This window comes from Plectropomus leopardus, chromosome 3 (genome assembly GCF_008729295.1).
Source record: "Plectropomus leopardus isolate mb chromosome 3, YSFRI_Pleo_2.0, whole genome shotgun sequence".
Taxonomy (NCBI): domain Eukaryota; kingdom Metazoa; phylum Chordata; class Actinopteri; order Perciformes; family Serranidae; genus Plectropomus; species Plectropomus leopardus.
The window spans coordinates 21,839,549-21,865,366 of record NC_056465.1 but is presented as its reverse complement, the minus strand read 5'-3'; the positions used below and the strand labels follow the sequence as shown (position 1 = coordinate 21,865,366).

The following is a 25,818-nucleotide window of genomic DNA, read 5'->3' as shown; positions in this document are numbered from 1 at the left end:
CTGATGGAGCCAGTTGACTGATGATGCACCGTTTCAAATTTTCTCCACACGATTAGCATCGCCAGAGGATTAATTCTGGCTACATTTAAAGTGATTGATCATTCATATAAATTAATGAAACAAATAGTAAATATATTAATAACAAATGAGGGATAAGCCTTGCCAGAAAGGCAACCAGCCATGGTGCTGCAATGCATCACTTTCAAATTTTGTCATTTGCATTTTTTACAAGATATGCTGCTTCACGGTATCGCACACACACATACTTATGACTCTTTTCAACACTTACTGTACTTTCTCATGGGAGCTCACTCAGTGCTGTGGAGTCGAAGTGGATTGTTTAACCCTTCACTTCCCAACTTAAAAGCCAATAAGTCAATACAGTTTCTACCTGTGATTAAACAGGCAAGGCCAGGGATCAATCTCCTCTGATCCATGTGACACCTTGACTCAGAGCAGAGTTACTCCTTTGCCAATGAAGATATCAGGTTTTGATCAGCTGTGTGATTGACTCATTGAGCCATTCTGCCAATTGGTCGATGGAGGCCCACTGACACTGGAGTGGAGCGCATTATTCCCAAGGGACACAGAGAGCGAGCCAGGAAATTACATGTGCAGGTCGGCATCGCATCACCGTCAGCACTGCTCTGCATTAAACGGCATGTCCACTCATCACACTGACATCACATCAGCACAGTGAAAAAGCAATTACAGGACCGGGCGATATGAAAACCAACTAATTAAAATAGAAATTCTGCATGTAATTATTACCATTTTTTTTTTTTTTTTAAATGAGCAATACTGGAGAGGAGAATATGAATAGTGATTAAATAATTCATTCATAAGTTTTTCTTCCTAGGTTGATTTTGGAATTTCCAAATTTGTTCATTCATGGTTCTTTCCTATCTTATCTAAAAAATAACCCTTTAAAACCCGAGCAAATTGGCCTGTTGTCTTTCAAGAACAGAAGATAGTTATTGTGCAACTTTATATTAATATATGTATAAAAATGAGTTTTCTGGACTTTTTTTTCTTTTTTGTTAATTTTCTAGTTATTTACTCTCTCTCTATTCGTTTGGGTTAATTTTTTGCAATTTGCAGGACATTTCTTGCCAAGTTGGCCACTCTTCTCATGTTTTCTAACGAAATCAAACCAAATTGCTAAAGTATCAAATGCTTGTGGAAGGCATCTGAACATAGCACAAGAAAACTGATATTGATCCAGGTTTCAAAGGGTTAATAATCTTATTTTACATATAAATATAAACTTAATCCTATTTTATATAAGACAGTTTCAAAGTACTTGGAGTTTGAAAGAACTTCCAGATGAACTTTTCAAGTGTTTACCTCTGTGTCTGTAGTGTGACTCATCTGATGATTCATGTCAGGGGGGAATTCCACTTTTCACACATGATGAGGAAAGCCCACACTTACTGTTGAAAAGGTTTATTGGCTCCCAGCAGCATTTAGTTCCAGCATGATGTCCTCAAGTGATTTACTGCAAGAGGGGGACAAAAGTACAGCAACCTTCTTCACTGACTCAGAGTTAGAGGGAAACTTGGTGTTTTCAATCTGGACTCTTTTTACTCAAGTTTTTGTGTTTCAGTGATTAATGAAGACTAGTACTAGAACTTTAAAATTTGTCCAGCTGCAGCGGCAAAACAGACTGCAGTGTAATCAATTCAAGTATTTGTTCTCCGTCAACTCACGTCCATTAAAAGTGCTTGTATTTGTCACTGACACACTTAGAAATGCCTGACAACATCACGGGCAAAACCCTAAAGAGACAGGAAACATTTCCCTTACCTTTCGCTGGTCTGTTTGTTATTGTGACAAAGTCTCGCTCGAGGAGGCATTTCATTCTGAAATCTGACAAGAAGTGACTCGTGCAGGAAAAATAATGATGGAAACATTGAGTTGGAGAGAGAAGTGCTGGGAAGAGTTTGTTGTGTTGGAGTAGAGAAAATGTAGCTTAGTGTTACTTAACAGATTTTCAATGCCTTGGGTGAATATTTAGCTGATTTAGACAATGTGGAAAAGGTTTCAGAACAAGACTTCTCCTTCAGCGAGATACGGTTACACAACCAGACGCAATCAGTTAAAGGTATGCAAAAACATTTCATTTCTCTGTAGGGTCCTTCACATAATGTTTTCAGACACTTATAATAACAATCTGTGCCGGTCAGTGACAAAATCAAACATTTTTAGTGGACATAATAGACAATACATAATTGCTTATAGGGATTACGTTGCAGCTTGTTCCACCAATGTGACTGGAGCAGTCTCACTCAAAACTGTAATAAGTTAAAAATGGTTGTCTCCATTAGTCACTCAGACACACAAAACATGCAGAAAGGGCCTAGGCTCAAACTACTGACATTTTCCTTTACGTGTGGGCAAAAATCTAGCATTAGTGTGTGTTAGTGTTAGTGTTAACCAAACCTGTACTATGATATAAAATATATAAATAATACACAGAAAATCCACTCAAAGCTCGGGGGTGACGTGGGCATGGTCCACCCTTACATAAGTTGAGGGATCTTTAAAAACAGACAAAAACTATAATGTTAAACTTGCTCTTTCCTTTGACAGAAAGATAATGGGCTCTTTTCACGGATGACATTTTGACTTGTGGCACAAGTGTAAATAATGAAATGAATGATGAATGAATTCCATTTAACTCATTTGATTTCAGGGTCCCGCTATCGTGCATGCAGCTCTGTGTAACTCTAAATGGAGCACTTGACTAGAGCAGAGCCATCGTTATTGTCATCAGTGACACCTGTCTGCTGTGAGAAACACCCTGAAGCTTTTTGTGTGTCGATTGTGGTTTCAGTTCAGAGCCACTTGCAGTTTAGCTGAGTTTAATTCTGTTATAAAGTGAACGGTGCATTGGTTACCAGAGTAAAACTGTGAATGAGATGGGTCATGGGTAAAATCTGAAATTGCCTTTGGGTACGCACCTTAACTGTGTGAAGTGAAGCAAGTGCACAAGAAGCTTTCTGCTGAGATTAAGGGACATACAAAGACCAGACAATGTTCTGGGGCCTAAAGGGGGCTCATTAAACATTCAAAATTGCCTCTGCTCTCTTCATCAGTCACTAGAATGGGAGGTAGAAGGTGGCTGTGGAGGGTGGTAGGTGGTGGTGGTGGGGGGGCAGTTTTGATATTTTTGTCTTGGATTTAATTTCCTCCCTTTACATATTTTATCAGAAATCCTCTCCCCCACTTCCTTAATCCTCCCCTTTTTATCTTCCTCTCCTCCTTTCCTGCTGTCTTCTGCCTGCTATCCATCATGCAATCTGACTTTAATATGCTTCACTGAGGAATATAAGCCATTCATCATCACATGGTGAGGCCCTGGACACTGCCATGCTACACATTTCATAGGCCAGTAAGCCAGCAGTAGCATGGGCCAGCTGTAGAGCTACTAATGCCTCTATTTATTCCGCCAGGCAGGCGCCGTACAATCCGTCACTCCAGACCCGACTTCCCTGACTCTGTGTCACGTCTTTTATGCTGCTCCTTAGTAAACATCTCTCTAGTCACCTGATTGGCCTTTGGAAGGAAGGATGACTAGATGGATGCAGGGAGACAAAAAAATCATGCATGGGTGAGAAAGAGAGAGTGAGTGGGAGGCACAGGTAACATATGAGACTGAGAAAGAAAATTAGTGTAAAGAAAAGCTGATGCAGCAAATAAAGTGGGCATAGTTCTTAACTTTCAGGGGACAGTCAACATGTTTATAGCCACACTAACAACTCTGGGGATGGCAATGTCAGTTGGTCCATAATGTTGATCCAGAATGAAATATCTCAACAAAGATTGGATGGATTGCCATAAAATTCTGTACAGATATTCATAATCCCCACTAGATGAATACTAACAACTTGATCCCTTGACTTTTTACCTATTGTAGCACCACTCACTTGTAGTTTTGAGTCAAATATCTTGGCAACTACTAGATGGATTGCTGTGAAATTTGGTGCAGACATTCATGTCCCCCTCAGGGTAGCTTTTATTAACTTTAATGATCCTTTAATTTTCATTTAGTTCCACATTCAAGTCAAAATTGTAATTTGTCCAGAACTTTGGTTTGCGACCAAATACTTTAAAAACTAATGACATTTCCATCAGCATCTGCTTGTGTTCAGTGATAATTAGCAAGCAAGTAAACATAACTTTGTTTATATAGCACATTTCATTCCAGGTGGAAGCACAACGTGCTGCACAGTGTATGAGCTACCAAAGAGGTTGCAGCCACAAACATGATGCAGCTAGGGTAAAGATAAAAAATAAATTAACCAATAGATAAATAAAAAGTAATATATGTGAAGAAATAGGAATAAAAATTGAACTAATTAAGATCAACAACTGACTGCAAAATTAAAGGCAAATTAGCAGATATTAGTTGTCATGGTCTCTGCCCTGTCTTCAGTCCCTGTGTTTTCTCCCTGATCATGTCGCTCTAATTCCTTATAACTGCCATTTTCCTTTACTTTCTTTCAAGCTCCATCTCCTCACCTGTACCCCTCCCCCCCGAGTTATGTATCATGATAATATTGTAAAATGGGGATTCTGGTAAGTCCCACTCCTAGTAAGGTGTTAAACAAACTGATGTTAGCATTTAGCTCAAAGTAAGAGCCAACATGCAACCTCAAAGAGCCGCTAGCATGGATGTAGACAACAAATATATTTCTAAACCTGAAATTTCTTGCAAGCTACCCATGTATAGTAGAAATATGATGCTAGAGTTAAAATACACTTACTTTCGATATTACTGCTAGTGCCTAAAGGAAGAGCGGGGTCTCCATATGTGTGACACAAAGGACCACAATCTTATAGAATAAACATTTACAAGCAAACAACAGACTCCACAGCAGAGTCCTTGCCCCTGGCAAAAAGCAGGGTGTGCAGGATCACAGGGATATAGACGTCTACGGGGAAAATGAACTCATATTATCAAATACCATTCACGCATTGCTGTTAAATGACTGCAATTATTCTTTGAAGCACGATTAGCCTGCAGGATTCTCTTGAGAACAGTGTGGTGGATTAACTATGTCAGCCTGACACTTGTGTAATTTGACAGGGGGTTGCAAGGAAACACTGCGAGCTGAGGAACACACAACTTACACAATATCATTGTGAAATATGTTGCGAGGTCCTGCATTATAAATCTTCAGAAAAAATAGTGAGTGATTAAACTTAATCACACACAGTCATGAAATAAGGAAATGTGAAAAAGAAAAGAACTTTGGGCTAATTAGCAGAGCTGAACCATGATTTATCACAGGTCATCCAAGTCCAAAATCCTCACATTATCTAACATCACTAATCCTAATGAGGACCTTGTGCTGTTTTAAGGTTTGCTGATAATTTGTGCCAGTTGGACATGTCGAACATACTTGATTAGTGGAGTCAAAACCATCCAAACAAGTGACCTCTCTCTTTGTATGGACATCTGGCTTGGTGTTGAAATGAAACTGCTCCAGCATTTTAACGGCTGTAGCATTTCCCAGTACACTACATCATGTACAGTTGTCTCTGTGTTTTTGTCCTTGGGTCAGTCGCACTGTTTGATCTCAAATGTTCCTTTTCATTCCTCCTTGTCATATGCCCTCAGCTCTTCCAACTTTCCCTCGTTCCCGCTCCACCTTCTGCCTCCAATAATAAATCACCTTACCTGTCTGTCTCTCCGACCCTGACCTTGATAACTATTGATGAGACGATGGAACTCTTTATTCACAACCTCATCTGCCTGTCATGCTGACGGAGAGAGAAAAAGCAACCCAACCGTAGTGTTCGGATACACACATTCAGAGGCAGACAGTGAAGGAAGAGATACATGCAGAGACATGAGGGGAGAGCGGGGTCAGATGGGACGATGTCTTTTTAGTAGGTTAGAAAGCAACTGTGTCATTTACCATGCTCATAGTCAGCCACACCTTTTTCACTATCAACCTCAAAGTGGAGACCTTCAGACTATTCATTACATTTTATTCAAAGTTTTGAAACCTGTAGAATTTAAGTATATAAGTTTTGCCACATACAAAAAAAAGATATAATGAGAAAGCTGATTTTCTGGCCTATCGGTTTGTGCTAGTTTTAGCTGTGTGAATTTTTGAAGGTAGCTAGCTCAGGAGTCTGAAATGTGTCTGCTCTTCGTGGAGCGGTTGGTATAATTACCCAGGGGCTGTTGGGAGTGTATTGTTAATAAGTGTTCCAACTTTACAAATCAACAAAAGCAGACAGTTGTGGTTATTGACTTCTAAATAACTTTCTCAGCTTTTCTGTAATAAAACAATTACATATGGCCTATGGTAACCAAATTTAGCAGATAGGTGCCACTAAAATAAAGACTCAGAAGACAGAAAAATCTATCTATCTAATTTATAAAAAAACAAAAAAAACAACTGTTTTTCTTTTCTCAATAAAACTTTCAACCTGACGAAGTACTGACGTTTTTTATGGGCATGTGAAAGGTGCCTTTTGCCATTGTACAGTTACACCAAAATTAAATTAAATTAAATTACTGACAAAGCTGTGCTATTTTATGAGTTCAAAACAAGAATGGGGCCTAAATACACAATGCATGTAACAAGTGTAAATTGACATGCTGTCCCTAAATGTCCAAAACTGGTGCAGGAGGGTGTGTAGTGCAGAATTTTGACATATAAGTCCACTGACAAAGCATCAGTGTTTGACAAGTTGGCATGAGAACAGGTTGGCAGATAGGGATCAAATTATTTTCATAACTGCTCAAGTTGTCTGAGAGTAATGGAGGGTTATGTCATGTAGACACAAAAATGTCCCACTTTTTTCTACCTATAACCTCTACCTTCACTCCCTTGGGTTAAAGGCTGTGTGTGCTGCCTGACCTCTGATTCCTCTGAGGACAGCTACACGATCCTCTTCTTTAGTGATTAGCAGTCTGTAATTTGTCCTATGCAAATGCAAACCCTGTGACAAGCTAACATTCGTTTCCCCCAACCCACTGGCCTCTGTGACTGATAGGACATGGTAACAGTGTGGAAAGTTAATCTAACTGGTCTTCCATCATCATTAGAGTTATTGATAGGCTGTGGAGAGCAGTGAGGGCCAGCAGACCAGCAGGGCAGTGTACCTGTAGTCCTCTCCAGCTGTCCTTTGGCCTCAGCCCCGGTCTGATTTACTCCTATAGATTAGCTGTCAGTGGAGGTGAGGTGATCCGTCACAGCACCTGCACACAGGGCCCATGAAAGAGAGAGGATATAAAGGAAAACATATATGAATTATGCAATACAGAAAACGAGTCATTTTATTATGCCTTTGAGAATCTTCTTCTCTCCTCTTTTTCTCCCACTTGTTGATCTGTTCTCTGTCACCACACACTTAAATTTGAGTCCTATGATATGATGTACTGTGGTTTTGCCCTCGGAGGTCCAGTGCCCAAGCTGCTTGTTCTCCATGTTTGGAGGAGAGTGATAAATTTCTTTAGACTTGCCCTTTGTGTTGTCTGCACTGTTGTCTGTGGGCCAGAAGTTAATGGCCATGTTTGACGCTCCTCCAGACGACTTATGAAAGTGTGTGCGTCTGGTGACGGGAGCAGTGTGTATTTACAGCCACGCTTTGCTCCGCTCGTCTACCGAAATTTCGTCCTGCAGAGACTAATATGGGCACCCGGGCCACTAAATCTTGTGACATATCAGACCTCTGAACGGGAACAGTAAACATAGCCGGCTGCAGGGAGGACAGAGACACTGGCTGATCAATAGAAACAGCATTTGCTTCCATTGTTTTTCCTCCTCTCAGCAGAATCGCCGTTCTCATAAAGAATCTGCTGCCTGCAATTAGGGTGGGCTTGCTGATGGTGTCTTGGGTGGACAGGGGATTAGATTTAGAAAAGAGGGTGAGGGGGAGGGGGAAAGAGGTGATAATGGAATTGAAACAGCAAAAAACTGGCTAATGAATGAGAGTCGAAAGGATCAAAAAGCATGAAAAATGATAAGAATAGAAAGATGCAGGTATTAGTGGGTGGAGAAAGATGTGTTCAGTGAAAGAAGCAGCGATCTTTAAATGGTTATTAAAAAAAGGCCATGCACTGTAATACCTACAATGGTGTGTCTCTCTCTGCACATGCATTCGTACTACTACACTTTTGCACACTGAGCAGATTGGTTTGATTTCTTTCAAAAACATGGGGGGAAATGACAATAAGCAACTTGGCAAGAAACATTATAGAAACTGCAAGAAATAAGTAGATTTTGAAAATTATTTTTAACAAAAGCTGGGGAATTTTCAAGAGACCTCTGTTATTTTTCATTCTAACCCATTTTGTTTGTTTGGTTGTTTTAGGGGGTTAGTGTTTTGGGAGGGTGGGTTGCTTTTTTGTAGGCAATTCTTTTTACTAATTTATTGCTAATTTCTTGCTAATTTATTCTTAAGTTTCTCATTGCCTTCTTCCCATGTTTTTGAAAGAAATCAAGCCAATTTGCCCAGGTTTCAGTATACAGTATAGTGTCCAATTAGTATTATACATTCATATTTTTAAATGAGGGTTTTGATGATTGTGACTGCTTCAGCAACATGAATTTCAGTAATTAAATAGATTATGTTTCTGTCTGAGTTTAATACTTCATTATGGTGTTAAACCTCCTAAAATGTCAACAATATAAAGCCCCATTTTGATCATTTCTCTTCGTCTGAAAGAAGCTGTGATACGGGTGGTTGTGGAAAAGGTGACAGTCAGATGGCATCAGCATCAGAAACAGCATGCAGTGCACTACACATGCACTTAATTGGGTTAGAGAACATGCTGATTAGTGATTGGCAGGGGAATGGTAGTTTAAGATTTGCTTGATTTGAGTTTAGTCGAATTTTAAATATATGAGAGGACTGGAGCCAAGATGTGGTCTCCCTTAATGAACTAAGCTGCATTTCTTCTATACAGTTTCATGCCAAAACTTGGCAGTAGAGACAGTGATTTACAGTACTTATCTGAATAATTTGAAATACTTAAGCAACATATATCTGAAATATCAGTAAAGCAGGCTTGAATTTAAAAGAGTACACCTATAACATTATCGAACCCAAAATGGACAAAACAAGAAAAAAAAGATGCAATAGAAGCAGATATTGTCTCTTTTATTTCACACTTTTTTTGGCACCTACATTAGCCACAACGCTACAACTACACCCAGGTAATCAAAATTACCTGGCCAAACATCATCCCAAACTCGGCACACCAGAAGAAATAAATCGGGTCGTGTCCAGTTGCCTGACTCGGCTGAGAATCAGGTTCATGACGCCGAAGAGTCAGGCCAAATAAACTGTCCCAATTCCAGCTGCTGACACTGCCAATGCTGGGCAGTTACCAAAAATGACCTGGCCCAGCATTGGCCCAAACTTGTCGCGATATTTCAGGTTGCATGCGATTGCCAGACTTGGATGAGACTTGGGATAAGACGCCCTGATGGCTGCCAGCACTGCCATCACAGAGGAGGTCCAATACACTTACTTCTTTAAACTGAATACCTCTTTTTTTTCAGTCTTAGGCCCCAACCAACACAGACTCAAGTGACATCACTTGAGGCCATTTGTCAGACCTGTCTGGAGCCACTAAAGGGTTTACAGAACTTTTTTTATATATGTTATATACTCCCCAAGACCTATAAATAGACTGGTGTGCAAAATCTGCGCGGTCGCCCTTTAGCTGAATATTGAATTGAAAGTGAGAGCCAGAATAGCTGAGGGACAAACGTGAATATATGAGAAAGCAGATTCTGTTTCATGACCTGGAGTAACTCGTCTTTGCCTGCTCTGAGTGTGTTCCAGCCTAAGTGAGTATTTATCAGCACCAACGCATGCGGACACACAGAGCTGTGTCTGACAGCCATGGCCCCACGTTTTGCTGTAATGTCAGTCTGGGGAGTTCCAGCACGTTCACCACGTCCTGCTGGTCTCTGGACGTGAGACAGGGGACTGGTTCGAGCACTCTCACTGCCTATTACTGCTGAACAGGCACACCTGACCCTCCATAAATTTGTCGCCTGCTTTGCTGCTCATTTCCATTGCTAAACCAGTACTGTCTGTCTGCCTGTCAGTTCCTCTCCCTCTCTGCCTCTCTCTTTCTCACTTCTCTATCTTCTCTCATTTTTATTAAAGGCAAAGTGATTTTTTCATTACACATGTCCAAATTTGGCTCCCGCTCTCCGTTTGATATCACTGGTTCATCTTTTGGGACTGGAGCAATATATGAAAATGAGATAAGGATGTATTGACCGCTGACTTTTAGAGCAAGACTAAAAAACTCCTCAATATTAGACCCTGAACCCCGTTTGAGTTGCAATAACAACAGTAGCTTTATGAAAAGATGAAGAGGATAACCTTTAAAAGAAAAATGTCATTTTAATGTGAGGCAATATCCCCAAACAAAAGCCTTCAAGACGTATTACTGAACCATCCATGGCCAAAGATACACAAAAGTATTCTCACCTCGCTATGGCGGTATCATGCAGATAGCTTTGGTTTAATTTGAACATCTGAGATTTTGGCCTCCACCCCAACACTATGTAGGTATGGAGAAAAGCACAAAAAAAATTCATTTTGAACATTAACCTGTGACTGTTACAACCTGATCCATCTATTAAGGCTATATGTTCATGTTTTCATTTTTTTCAATTGTTATTTCCTGTTATATTTTGTTACTCACGTGTCTAATGTTGCATACACCTCAATTCCTGCCCTCGAGTGTTTCCCTCCTCTGTGATTACCCTCCTCACCCTCATTAGTTTCACCTGTCGCTCATTTCTCAGCCTCCCTGCTGCATTTAGTGCGTGTGCTCCCTGTTGTCTGTGCCAGTGTGTTTTCACTGTTTTCTCTTCAGCAATTTTCCCTATATTCCTGTCAATCAAGCTATCTCCTGTATTTTTAGTCTCTTGCCTAGCGTTTATTGGATACCTTTGCACGTTTTTTTGGACTGACTCCTGTTTATTGAACCTTGATTCAAGTTAACTTTTATTTTTTTATGTTTGAGTCGTGTGTTTGAGTCCCTTCTTTGTTTTTGCCTGTACATCCCGATAGTGAGGAGGCGATTTAAGTTATAGATCATTCCATTGCGAAAAAAAGGGCAGGCAACCGCTGCAATAGAAGTAATCAACATCACATGTGTCAAGTAATTTGGGTAAACTGATCCTTTCAAACATATTGCATTGAAAAATCCCAGTATTATTTTTTTCTTCAACAGAAGAGGTGTAGAGGGTAGCAGCATCCAGTGAAAAGGATGGGAAGTATTACAAGCCCAAACAAGATCACAACAGTGCTGAGACCCTGTGGGGGTTAGCAGGTTGCCTGGGCACTGTGAAGGTGTTGCTACCAGGGACATGCAAAGAAACAAAAAGGCTACAAAGAGATATTGACATATCTGCCTTTAAACAGAAAACTTTTTTTGTGGTAATAAGGCCACAATTTCCTGTCTCTATACCACGCATCCATAGTGACTTCTAAGGCTGAAAAATGAAGTAAACACAGAGGTGCCAGAAACTGCAGTTCATCAAATGGCCAGTTGAGGCTAACTCTGAAAGCGAGTTAATCCTCATAGACACCACCAATGGTTTCGGTCTCTATAGCTAATTTCCCCCTATGGGACAGCTGTACAGGGTGTTAAACCTTTATATAACTCACCTGTTTTAGTGTTTTTTTAATGCTTAAACTCAGATCAACTTCATTTAAGTTTATTTGCATAATTTAACCATCGTCACTCCCCCTAGCTCCACTCTCTCTTCCAAATATTGTCACCTCAAACCAGTGGGTGGTGTCACAGTGGCTATGTCCATTATATTTATTCAGTCTGTGCACAATACAAGAGGAGAAAGTACTCCACCTGTTCTCTGTACCAATAGCGCTCCAGTAAGCTCCCTCTCACACACGCCTGTCCAGCATAATCCTTCTCTCACCGGGACACCCTTCTGACCTTTCTGCGCTCTGTGGGCTGACCTCCTGTATGAATGTGACTGTGCTCTTCTCTGTGTGCCATTGAATTGACATGTTGGCACAGTGCCCCACTGCACTGCCGAATCTGGGTCAGAGTGAGCACCCATACAAGCACATACACACACAGGCAGACTTTGGCGACCTTCTTTTGAGCTCTTTCCAAAAGACGTAGTGTGCATCGGGCACATCAAAGAGTTGTTTTAGCAGCCAGTGAGATCAAGAACAATGTCATGTTGTATTAGTCCCATCTGAAACATCTGATGCATAAAATTGCATTTTCTCTGCTGCTCAGCAGAGTAAGATGGTGATTGTTGCTTGTCACTGAATCACTTCTGCAAGCTGATTTAATCAGATACAGGGAAGGATGCGGTTAACCTGTAGATTTGCTAAAATTAGATGGAAGGAGGACTAGAGATGGGACGGACGATGCTGGTTAAATCGCCCATAGGGAGACTGTGTGCCAGGGGAGCTCAAGGACAGCATAGTTAATGGGGCATCAGACAATGACAGGGAAGAAAGGAAATGGGGCGGATGTTGAATAAAAGGCGGCTGACAGGCGAGAGACACGTGACATGTGTTGGAAAATTTCCCTTTGTGACACAAGGATGAATAGTAAGCATAAATGGTGGGGAACTGAACACCACATTCAGTTACTTTGATGGTATCACTGAAAGCTTTTACAGTCAATGATATTTGTCCTCATGCTGTTACATTTCTTTTACTGTTTTTTGTTGACTGTATCATGTCTGAGTTCATCAAAAAAGGCACCTGCTTTCACCACTATTAACAATTAATAGTTGATTTGTTAATTTGTGCACACTGCTTGCATTTTGATAAGATTTTATGACGTGGGATTGTTTTGCTCAAGATGCTGTCACTCAGTTTGTTAGTCCTGCCGCAGCTGCCAACCTGGATCCCAGGCCACAGCGGGTTGTCAGCACTCAGCCGTCAAGTGAGAGAGTCTGTGTGACACCTCTGCCCTACTTTCTTGGGACACGACCTAGCAACACTTCTTTCTGTGTGTGTGTTTGTGTGTGTGTGTGTCTGGGGAAAGACACATACATGTGAGACTAGCCCCCGGTTGGCCAGCTGCATGGCCGCTACCCTCTTTTCTCTCCAGACAGTGACGTTTGCACTCTGTGTGTGAGTCAGCGCGAAATATCCCTGCTGAGTTCACTTCACAGAGCTGTCAACTACACGTGTACATGCATGTATCCCTGTGACTCATGCAGTCAGCATTTAAGCACAGTGTGAACAAATGTTGTGAATGCATTCTTGTCCGAGGACCAAAAGCTGTTAGTCAGTAAGATGAGGTACTTTAAAGAGAAAACATTTGTGTAAGAAGAGGTTATTTTTGGGTTTAGTGTAAGGGCTGGGACTAGAGTAGGTCTATTATTACATCTAGTATTGAGGTTGGGCTTTCGAATTAGTTTTAAAGGGAAACTTCAGTTTTTTTCAACCTGGACCCTATTTTTTCATGTTTTTGAGTCTAAGTGAGTAATGGGAACAATAATTTTTGAAACTGGTTGATTAGTGAGAGACGCTCCAGCTGCACTGGTGGAACGTGTTGCGATGTAACCCCTAAGTTGATACAGAGCTTGAGCCCAGAGTCTGTCATACTAACTTAAGTTGCTCAGTGGCACATGAAGCTGAAAACATTCAACTACCACATATAAAATGACTCGGATGATCAGTACTACTTTCACATTATTGGACCCATAGAGCGAGCACTCTAAAGCCTTCTGCCGCCCAGATGGCTGCTTTCAGTTGAGTGCTCTGCTAATTTGAATGGGTATCAATTAATTTTACCTTGTGGCTTTTCTAGACTTTCCAAATGTTATTAGACCGAATGGATCATACATGACAGTAAAATGAGTCATCTCATTGAGTTGTGATGCTCAAAAAATGTTTCCACTGATTTACAGATTTCTCTTCCACAATGTAAGTTTTTTTTGGCCCTTTAAGTCAAATGGGTTTTGAAACCTGGCGCACTTCTTGAGGGCCTGATCCCTATTGGCAATTGTTCACCATAATTATTCATCCAAAAAAAGTACTTATTTTTTTTACCTTTCACTGTCCTTTTTGTTATTGTGACCAAGTCTCGCATAAGGAGAAGTCTTGTTCTAAATCTTTAAAAGATTTTTAGTGTCTGGCTGACTTTGACATTGTGTAAAAGTCAGCGAGATTTCAGAACAGGACTTCTCCTTGTGTGAGACTTGGTCACACACAGTAACAAACACTGAAGTTGGAGAAGTTTCTCTCAATACTGGAACACTTTCAAAAATGTTGTTCCGATAACTCACTTAGACACAAAACACAGGAAAATAGGATCGATAGGATTTTCATTATCATAACACTGTTGTAGTCTGCTCACTTTTCTTGTGGAGGCATTTGTGCTTCTTGGACATGAAAGCAACAACTTTTTAAAGGCATGGTAACACCACATTGGATTATTCTTTTTTACAGTAAGCCTGATTAGCTTAAAAATTCTGAACTTTTCCATGACTTTTCAAAGACTCATAATATTTTGTTCTTGTTGCACATGCCCATAACTGTAATTTCAGCGAGCTGGTACACAGACGGAGAGACAGACTGTAGGGAGGAAATAAACAATGTATGATGGTGAACAAACATTGTCACACATTGACAAATATTAGAGCTATGTTATGTCAGACATTTTTGAAAATAAATGTGCCATTATCTTACATTATAATGTTAAAATTTCAAAATACACACATAACAGAATTCCATGACTTTTCCAAAACGTTTTAATGATTTTTCATTAATTCCATAACTTTTCCAGGCAACTTTTCCAAAATGTTATTCTAAAATTCCATGACTTTTTTAGGTTTTCCATGACTATGGGAAACCTGTGGAATAACAATCTCTATCTTTAACAAAAGCTAAAGGTGACTAAATATTTAGTGTGATAGATTACCTTCAGTGAGACTCTGTAAGCTGATTATCACACAGCTGGGGAAGTATGTAAATCAGTGTGGTGTCAGCTCTGTGTAAAAGGCTGTGGTGCAAACTCACAAACATGCAAGTCAGATCTCTTGGTCGGTAGGCGGTCTGACAGGATCCAGCCGACCACGTTCCTCAGCAGTGACTTCTCCAGGGTGGTTCCACTGAATACCTGTGTTGAAAGCTGTGTGTGTGTGAGAGCTGCGGGGGTGCACCCTGAGCGATGAGTGCTACACTGGGGAGCTGCAATCTCAGCACAACTCAGCAACAGGGAGGATCCATCATCCAGCAGGACAGCCTTGAACACTGGAGCTGCTGCTCTGCATGTACAGACAGACATACAGTACAGTGGTACACATGCAGGCTTACATACAAAACATGCAAGTTTAAAAGCACCCCCCCCCCCCCCCATTCGTTCTCACCCAAGGCTGCTGTAATCAATCCTGCTGCAGGCTGCTCTGCATCCTACCATCTATACCGAGCTGTCTGACTGCCGCCACGGACAATGAATAGCTACTGTAGTGCGTTCGCACCTAGAAGCATCTCAGACACATTGAAAAGGAAGCACAGACTCTATGGGGGGATCCAGATCTTTTGGGAACAAAACATTATAAAATAGACCAAAACAAATGTGCAAAAGAAGTTGAGACATTTTAATTGAGGTGGTGATATCTTACAGAGTGGGAAAGATGCAAAGACAAATACATTCCTGTTGGCTTGACAAGAGAAAAAGGCTCACCGTGATGCAGCTTTGTTTGCAATCTACATTCTCTGTCCACTTATAAACTAGTGTCTACAAAAAATCAGAGGTAAATGGGTTACAAACACAAATTGAACACCATTAATTCTGGAAGTAAAATGAGGTGAGCATATCCTTGTCATGAATCCCAGTGTCAGTCAGTAGAGCAGACAGCATGCGGAGGTGACCTCTAACCACATCAAGGACATGTGGAGACAACTCAGATTAATGGTAAGACTTGGTGAAATTGGTGCCATTTAGTCTTTGCAACCTTAGTTTCATTTGTCCAAGAGAGGTTTCGGGTCAATAATAGTAAGCCATATGGCTGTGGTGTGTACAGCAACGGCATGGCACAGTTGAACACATGTAGGAGTGGCTTATTACCCTCCACAAAACTGAAGGTCAAAGCAGTAATCTGAACAGAAATGTATGATGGCACATAGTGTTAATGTCAGGACTGAAGCTATCAAAGTGATCATGCTCAATTTTGTGCGTAATCCACCAGTTTGCAAAGGAAGCTAAATTTCACTCAAAGCAAATGAGTGCTGTAGCTCTGCTCCAGAAATACAACTGTAAAAATTCATTCAGAAACTGCACTGTTCCCAAAGGAAATATAGCGAACACTGAATCCCACTTGAGGAATTAATTAAAAAAATAATTAGCAACTGCCCTAGAAGGAGTCATGTGATATCCTCTAGATCAGAGAAGCTTAACCATTTGAAGTGTAGATGGTAAGAAAAATACTTCATAGAAATTTATTTTCAAAAGTGTTATTGTGAAAAAACAGGGGCCATCTTTATTTTTCATAATAAATATAGACTTTCTTACATTTTAACAATTAACAGTGGACGATTATCATACAAACAAGGATCAAGGAGAGCACTGATTGGCTACAACACCACCAAGATGACGACGCCTCAGAGAGAAAGAGTGATTGTGAGGGACTGAAGGACAGAGGACAAGATTTTTTTACATACTGACGTCAACCTGAAGTTCAGGGGCTCAGTTCCCTTGATTTCCACCTTTTTCCTTTCTTATACCCATGATTAAAGATCTAAATGCAAGTTAAATAAGTTCATGTACCCTTTAAATAACAGTAAGTTGTCCTGCACCACACAGTTTCAATAAATGCACAGGCATTGCAGAGAGTACAGTGAGTGTTATTTGTCTTCTACCGCCCCCTAGTGTGAGCCAGAGGAACATGAGAGTCATTTAAGGAAAACCCCAAGATTGTTGTGCCTGAACCCAAAGCCAGCGAAATAAAAGAAAGAGACAATTAAGCACCTAGCGTTTAGCAACACCACTAAACAATATTTCTGTTGTGAAGTGAGCCCGTGTCCCTCCTCTCTATGTCCCCCCCAACTTCTTCCCGGCCAGCTGCAGGGCCTGTTCAGGTACAACATGTTCTCTCTCTCTGAGTGTTTTGTGTGCATCAAAGAGTCTTAGAGGATCTGTTCAGTGCTAGAGGCAGAGATGTCAAGTAGTCTCCAGGCAGCATAAGGGTTGAGCTCCTCCTGGTCTCGACACAGAGCCCACACGTACATCATCCTGAGCACTTTTTCCTGAAGGGTAAAAAACAAATGGGGCTCACTCATTCTTAATTGTTCAATTAAATCATAATAAAAAAAACAGAGACAGACATGCAATTTAAATGTGATTTTAGATTTATCAAATATAAAAATCATCTGTCTGAGATCATTTATGAACTAGAGAGAATGATTCAGCTACCCAGAGTGACTGCTAACACTATTTTTGAGATATCTGCACCAAGTCAATACCCAGATGCCCCATATGTCTGTAAAACCAAGAAAGTTTGAAATGGGAAAAAGATTTAAAAGTCTGTGACCAGATGAGGAGTAACAGTCAGGAGATGAGAGTAGGACACACTTAATACTGTAGTCCATAAGGACAGAGTCTGGATTCGGCTGATAAAACAGTACATCCGCCATTAATCCTCTTGCAATAGTCTTTTAATCTAAGCACTGGGCAGATGCCAGCTGCATGGTACTGAGTGGATACCTTGACCTCTTTACCAATCACAGGTGTCCCCGAGGAGCCCTGAGAGGACTGTACGGCTAATTTACAACCTATAAAGCTTCAGTCTGAGGTTGTGGGTCTAAATAAATAAAAGCCATGCGCATATTAAAATTGGCTTAATTTCCTTGTAACATTCTCTTATGCATCATTTATAAGCAGTTCTAACACACTTGTGATAATGACAAAATTCCAGCTAAAGCTAAGTATTGTTTTTTTAATATTACACAACATAAATGCAATTTAATTTACATTTGTTACATTTTAAATGCTCTTTCCTTTTATCATATAGCAGTTTCTTGAAAATCAAAGTGGTGTTTGTGTTCTGTATCTCTGTGTGTGTGTGTGTGTGTGTGTGTGTGTGTGTGTAACTTACTGGGTCTCCCTCCACCACCTCTCCTTTGGTGTTTCGGATCACCATTACTAACTGAGCCTGGAAGGTGATGATCAGCACTGGACCCTGGTCCATCATCTTTCCCATGGCCAGCTGGAGAAGAGAATGCATTCTCACTTTACTGAACTGCAATCCAAGTATTAAAAATGTTTCATAGCTCAAGATATCCAAAAATAATGAGCAGCCAAACAAAAAATACAAATTATTTTAGAAATAAACAATAACCCAATGACATTTTTTCATAACTTTTCAAGATGTTTGCCAGCACTGACTTTTGACTTGGTTATATACTTTGATTTTGCATATTTGCATACTTCTGTCTGCCCCTGCAGATCATAATTTACACTCTGCTTACATGTTTTTGACAAATATCAGTTTGCTTGGTTTGTAAAATTATTACAACCAGCAACAATCATCAAGATTTTCAGCTATCGGTATGAGGCCAATGCTAATTTCAGGCATTTTGAAAGCTCACCAAAACGCCTGTATTAATTTCAGAGTGGGAGTTACTGGGGCTTAGGAAGATCTGGAGTGTCCTGGGGCATCAATACTGGAGGCTTTATTGTTAATCTTGTGTAGTGTATTCTGGAGAAACTTACATCAATATTGTCAATGTCCAGGATCTTCGAGTGGAACTGAAGTCCCATGGCCTTGGCTTGCTGAATTGGGTGTGCCAGCTGGCTGTATGTCTACACAAGAGAAGATAACATTATGAATACGCATTTTATAAAGAGCTGCCCACCCAATATGTGCACTAATGTCAACAAAGTCCTCTATGGGCAGTCTGGCTGCTGTCTGTACACATCAGGAACAAAAGAAGCTTATTATATGGCATCTCTGTTTAAGCACTTCAAGCTTTGTGTGTGAGAAAAGTCGTACCGCTTCATAACACCAGTCCTTCAGTACCTCCAGCTCCCCTCTGATCATTGCCTGCATGGGCGACAGAGCAAACATCAACGTAACTCTACTCTTTGTTTTACATCTGAAAATAATATTTTTTTATTATGTAAACAGTATTTTTATTTAAAATATTTACATCTACTGTGGTTCAATGTCACATAAAAACAAAACACTTCTCGACAAAAACCTTATTTGCTGTTTGCCCAAACTTGATCTATTCAAACAAAACTTTTCTTAAATGGATTAAATGATTCTGTTACACAGACACTGGTGCCAACATTGTTCGCACTCCCACATACCTCGAGTATATTGGGAATTATATCTCGTTCACACTGCTTGAGGAAAGAATCTTTGTCAAAGGATGGGTCCGCCTTCAAAATCTCTGTTAGTACTTCAGACATCTCAGTCTTAGAGAAGAGCCCACCTAAACACACATGAACACAGACAAGGACACAAATGGCGTTTAGCAAATTGATATGAGCAGTAGAACAAGCTGCGACAAAGTATTAACATATAGTAAAGAATTTATGACAAAAATATTTGCTTCTCGCATTGTGTATTTTTTAAGTAAGCAGGCTAACATCAACTGACCTACTACTCATGTTTTACTAGGGATACACAATCTGACATTTTTCATGTGGTTATGATAAAAACTAACTGTCTTTCCATAAAAATCAAAACAAAACAAAACAGGAACCCAGAAAAATATCTTGTAGTTGTAAACATAATACTCTGAACTACACACAACCATTGTATCTTCTCTATAATGGCGTGATTTGACCTCTCAGCGTGATTAATGCAGATTATATCAAACCAGAGGTCTCTCACCTATGAGGTCAGTCATCTTGTCGGTGACAGCACGAGATGCTCTGATGAGAGCGTTGTCACTCTCATCGTACTTCATTTTCATCTCAAAGAACCCTGAAGTCAACAGAGGAGGGACAGCATGTTAGAGTTTAAGTTAAACCTGAGGCTTCCATAAACAAACACAGTTTTATTACATAAGCAAATCCTTCAGAAGTTCATATACAGAGATTAGACGACGTGAGGAGTCAAAAGGTGAAAAAAGTCAGGCTCATCAAAAGGCTGCTATACATCGCTGCTGAGTGATTAATACGTCATTGTATGATTCCAGTGAATGTCCTGTTAAATAGACATAAACACACACTCAGATCTCTTCAGTTCACTCACACAGAAACACATGCACAACATTCAGCCTATCTAGCAACGCTGGGCGAGGGTCTAAACTTTCTCGCTCGACATCTTTACCCCTGCAACAAGCAAAATCCAATGTCCTGAAGTTCAAGAGACAGAGGAGCATATGAACTTTATACTTCTCTGCAGTTTGCATCTAAAAAAAAACCGCAGTCTTCCACTGCATTAAATAAAAAGCCTTTAAAAAGAACACATATTACGTGAGTGCTGCAGGTGGGTTTATTTATACTGTGTAAGATATTGTGCAGGCAAAGGTAATCAATGAATAAACTCCCATATAAATTCCATTGGAGCCACAGGAGGGTGGTTATTTTGCTGACTCAAATCAGCCAGAAAAGAGATCTAAGAGAGATTTATCACATTTCAAGCGATATATAAGAATAATATATATTTCTGAATACCAATGTTCTAGGTCACAGCATTTCACTGTATTTAAGAGAGTTAAAACTGATGATGCTGCAGCAACAGCTATGGAAATACATGCGGCTTTAAATATGTTGACTTTGCAAAATGTCCTAACTGTGACCCACATAATCTTTTTCATCTGCCTAAACATTATTAATCATCAATTTTTTTTCCTTAACTAATGTGCATGATATCGAACCACATAAGCACATTGCTGTGCATTTTAAAACGCCTCTTTTACACACACTCCACTCAATCTCATAGCAGCAGCTACGATAAACTGGCTCTTTCAGCACATGTTTATTAGTGGAGCCTCATGAGCTTGAAATGATTAAAGCCGTCTAGGTTCAGGCACACGTAAATCTTACACAAGTTTCAGCACTTGGACAATTTTGCTATAGACTAATTAATCTCATCAGAGCTGTGTGAAACCCACAACAACAGCAGCATCACATGCAGGACAATGTGAATGATGTGCATTCCCCCAAATTCTTGCAAACTGTTAAACTGGGCCCACTTTGTTGTCACAACGTAGAAAATTAAATAGGATGGGGGTTCTCCATGTATGACTCCTATCCAAGGATAAAAAAAAAAATACAGGAAGAAAATGTGGTCCATTAGGCCTTACTGTTGAAGACCATGTTGTTGTCTTTGAAGTCCTTCCACTGCTGGTACCATTTTGAGTCTTTGTGGAGCACCACACCCATAGCTTCCCTGAAGAACACAGAAAGTAAAACTTTAAACAGCAGGTTCACAGAAACAGGTGTTGACCTTCAAATTTAACCGTATTAACCCAAAAAGGAAAAAAAACACCACAGAGCTTACAGCAAGAAGAGACTGAGAATACTACCAAGTTCTAGCTTCAAGAAATTCCTCTTTCAAAAAACAGTATTTTACCACTCATTAGTTTCTCTTCTGGAAAACACCATTAGCAAGAGTTTGCTTATCTCTGCAAGCTGGGATTTTTTTCTAATTGTAGTTCAGATAACAGTAAGTGGTTTCTTGGTGCCTCACTGGATGTGTTTCTAAGCTTTCACTGTTTTCATTTACTGCGTTGTTAATAATAATGATCAGACTGTATGGAGCCATATAAGTGGCATCAGCTATCTCTGAACCCGAGAGGCGTCCCCATCTCAGTATCAGGGCAAAGCAGATGGCACTCACGTACTCGTTGGCTTCGAAGACCTTGCTGTCATCCCCTGCCCCTTTGGAGGAGAACTCACTCCTCTTCCTGAGTCTTGCAGGAGGCCGATAAGGGCCAGTGTGACCCAGGTCACCAATCTCTTTCTTCACACTCTCCATGCCCTGAGAGCAGATGAATGGGTAGCAGACAAGAGAACAACAGATCAGTTCCTGTATTCAGGTATACAATTTTTCAGGACTCTTGAGTTCCTTTTATTCTTAATTAATTTTTAAATGTGCAGAAGTTGATTGTTTCAGTGTATATTTATTCTTACTTTATTTGAGAGAAACATAAACTTCCTCACAGCTTGGCCCCACCCTCTTTTAAGTATTTTGCCAAGCTGTGCTCTGATAATACCAATATCAGAATTACAAGGATCTCAACCAGAGGTGACCATATCATCTCCTGAAGGTCAGCAAAATCTGCACAGTCTGCCTTCTCCTTTCAACACTCATAAAAATAGAACTTTCTCCCAGCCCATATTAACATTTACCCACATTGATATTCTTTCTATACAGTAATTAAGAGGTTAAAAGGAAATTGCACATTTGTGGTTATATTATTTGCATTGTGTATTTGTTCGGTTGACCAGAAACTGTGGGATAATTATTAAACTATTAACAATTAACAAATACATCACCATCACCACATCAGTATCCTTGTGCTGTGTTATATGCCTTTCACAAGCTATTTGAGAAAAAGGCAATGACCAGCCTTTCAAATAAATAAATATAAACCAACGAATGCAGTTTAACTTTTGGCAAAAACAGAAATATATCTACTCCATAGTGAGCACAGTGACTCCATACCTGTGATATTGCTCTGAACGCACCAGTCTTCCCCAACATCTCGCCACCTCTAGAGACAGACTCCGCTGAGGTCTTTGCTGTTTTGGCTGCTTCTTCCATTCCATCCTTGATTTTCTTCCCAATTTCTGTACGACTGACCTCCTCTAACCCCTGTCCACACGGCGACACACACACAGATAGACATTCCTTGTTAGGGTAAATGGATAAACTTGAATATAATATCAAATATATGTCAATCGAATGAAAGGCATCTGATTTAGATAGGTTTCTCATTTACCTCTTTAACTGTCTCAGAGAGGGTTCCCAACTTCTTCTTGAGAACATCGGAGGTCTTCACTGTTTCAGACTCTATCGTTTTCTGGGAAATAGACAAAACACTGGTAAACTTAACGCAGTTTTTCAGATAACATGGGAAGAAATGCTGTGTGTGGTTGAATACTAACATATTTCCTTCGAGCTTGTTTCAATGCATCTGACTCCTCCAGTTTTTTGGCCTCTTCTCGGAACTTCTTGATGTTTTCTTTCATTTCCTTGTTCTTGTTTAGCTCCTGCTTAATGTTTTCCAGAAGCTCCCCCAGGAATCCTTTTCTGCCACCACCTCGCTCTCCGGACAGATACCTCACCTGCAGAAGGGGTGACTGAAGCACCTTGTTGGTGGGATTAAGAAACAACACAAAAAATGAATTTACTCCAAGCATGTTTGGAGATGTTCAATTATAATTGAATGAATGACTCGCAGGGGAGATTTTCCTTACTGCTTACGATTAAATTACAGTACGAAACAAGTATATTAGCTCGCAAAGTCAGCAGGAGCACATGATAGATATACAACATGGTAGGCTTCATGCCAACAGTGGATGTTTTAGCAAACTTGTGCTTTATTCAGAGCTCTTAAAATGTCAATGCAAATGCCAGCTCATGGAATAAAGTCTATGTTGCACATCTGTCACATGAAAGTGCTCCATATTTTTGCAAATTAATGTTGTGTAATACCACAGTCCGGCAATAAATCCTGCTTTCTGCCATTTCAGTTGCCTCAGGGTAAAATTGACAGTAAGGGCATACATACAAGTTAACACTCTAATTAAAAGAGAAATAAAACAAGGGTATGACATGACAACCATACATTTTCTTTTCTTGGTTAGTAGCAGAGAACAGCAGAACGGCTGTATAGTAAACATTAATGTCAGAGAGCGAGAAAGCGCAGCTGATAGCAGTGTAATGACACTGGAAGATGAATATCGAAACTCTTTTGAATAGTCAAAATGAATTAATTCATTCAGTCATTATCAGTAATCGCTTCTCTTCTTTGCGGTCACGGGGAGAGGGGGGTGTGGAGCCTATGCCAGCTGACCTCGGGCCAGAGGCAGTGTTGCCAGATAGGTTGTCAGACTATCACAGGGTTGACACATACTGTAGAATCAAACAACCATTCACACCGATTAGGGCAATTTAGAGTTCCCAATCAATGAACTGAGGAAAACGAGACCCAGAAACTCCACACAGAAGGGCCCCACCCACCTTAAGTTCAAACTCCCCACTCTGGGATCCAACCAGTACCCTCTGTCTGTGAGGCAACAGTGTTAACCACTGCACCACCGTGCCACCCCATCAGAAATGACGTGCATCAGCAGCCAACACGAACAAGCGGGTTTTTTCGATCGTTTAACCCATTTATAATATCCAGGATTAACTAAATAATAAAAACAGCTCTTTTCAAAAAGTACTCTTAACCCTTTGAAACCTGGATTGACATCACTTTTATTGTGCTGTCTCAGACACCATTGACACATACTTAAACTGCACAAATTGCAAGAATGTGTAGATTCAGAGAATTTTTTTTTAGGTTATTTTTTGTAACATTTTACTAATTTTGATTTAACACTGGATTTTTGGATTTTTAAGCAAGCTGACTTGCTTAGTCCTCAAAGAGTTAAGATCAAAATCAAGGCAAAGTTTCATAATTTGTATTATGCAAGCAAGCGACCTATAGTATGGGGTCATGTCACAGTTTAAACAAAGACTTAACTTCCTGAAGGTAGGATTTATGACAGGGCTGTTGTATTTAACAGTTAGTTTTACCCCAGGGTGCCTAATATTAGCACCAAATATTGGCAACTGACTGTGTCTGTTGCTTGGTTAACAATACCATCCAAAACCAAAAAATAAAAATAAAACTTCAATATGATGAGAGCATATTCCAACCTAACACCAGGAAACTTCTCCACAGAGGAGTGCATACAGTAACACATGTCCTGCGAGTCCAGCAGAAAGAGGACTGAAAGGAGGGGCAGCTCTGTCAGGTGTTCGTACCTGTGAAGAACAGGTGAGGACCCCTCGTATCCTGTACACATTGGGTCTGTTGTGAAGTAGCAGGTACGAGGAAGGGACTGACACCAAGCCTCTTCTTACACATATCTGAGGACAGACAAACGAAGTCACCTTTACACTTCAGTGGACTGCTCCATAACCACGCACTGACGAGGCTAGAAACACACGCTTCAGAGCAGGACACGCCGCTGACAAACCACTGATGCACGAAAGCTTGTGACGTTAAGCTGAAACGCCGTCGTAAAATGTAAATTTGTGATGTCATTAATGTTGAAAAAAAGTAGAAAATAACAAAGCCAGTAAAGCGAATGCATTTAATATATATATACACACAGACACTGTTGATTGTGCGGCATGAGGCCAAGTTATTATTTTACTTGTAAAAGATTTTGTCCTGCACTTCAGAGTTCACCGGCTGTAACGCTACAGCTGCACATTCAGAGAGCTAACTTAGCTAGCTTACGCATCGTTAGCAGCTTAATCGGGAACAAACCGACGAGGGCTACTAGTCATTGATTAAAGTAATAGTTTAAATTCCTTTAAAGTTACTGTCTTAATTATTCGTGGTGTTTAAATGCTTATATTTAACAGAAAAAGCACCAAACGCTCACCTGGTAACACTGACACAAGGGGGTCGCCATCTTGGATTTAATGCTGTGACCTTCTTCCGGTGGTGACCTTCCATATCCACGAGGGGGGCTCTCGAGCTCAATCGATTTTATCTACATTAAGTCTCCTCGTGCTTTTTACCTCGGCATATTGCTCAAACTGGCATCACTTAATCATTTAGCGACATATGTTGATCTGCACCATTACACTATCATCATAATATGATTTTCAAAAAAGTCATCCGTCATAAAGTGTTAGCACG

At 40.3% G+C, this 25,818-nt stretch overlaps 1 protein-coding gene across 1 annotated transcript; it reads right to left on the bottom strand.

Annotated features, from left to right (window-relative positions):
* Positions 1-15,567: 15,567 nt before the first annotated feature.
* Positions 15,568-25,616, bottom strand: timm44 (translocase of inner mitochondrial membrane 44 homolog (yeast)). Its single transcript, XM_042515303.1, has 13 exons — positions 25,559-25,616; positions 24,930-25,034; positions 23,060-23,263; positions 22,894-22,974; positions 22,617-22,766; positions 21,793-21,929; positions 21,253-21,338; positions 19,833-19,925; positions 19,304-19,428; positions 18,984-19,034; positions 18,704-18,793; positions 18,087-18,197; positions 15,568-17,238 (listed from the first exon to the last, which is right to left on the bottom strand). The coding sequence occupies exons 1-13, from the start codon at positions 25,586-25,588 to the stop codon at positions 17,119-17,121; spliced, it is 1,383 nt and encodes a 460-aa protein (XP_042371237.1). The 5' UTR covers positions 25,589-25,616; the 3' UTR covers positions 15,568-17,118.
* Positions 25,617-25,818: the final 202 nt, after the last annotated feature.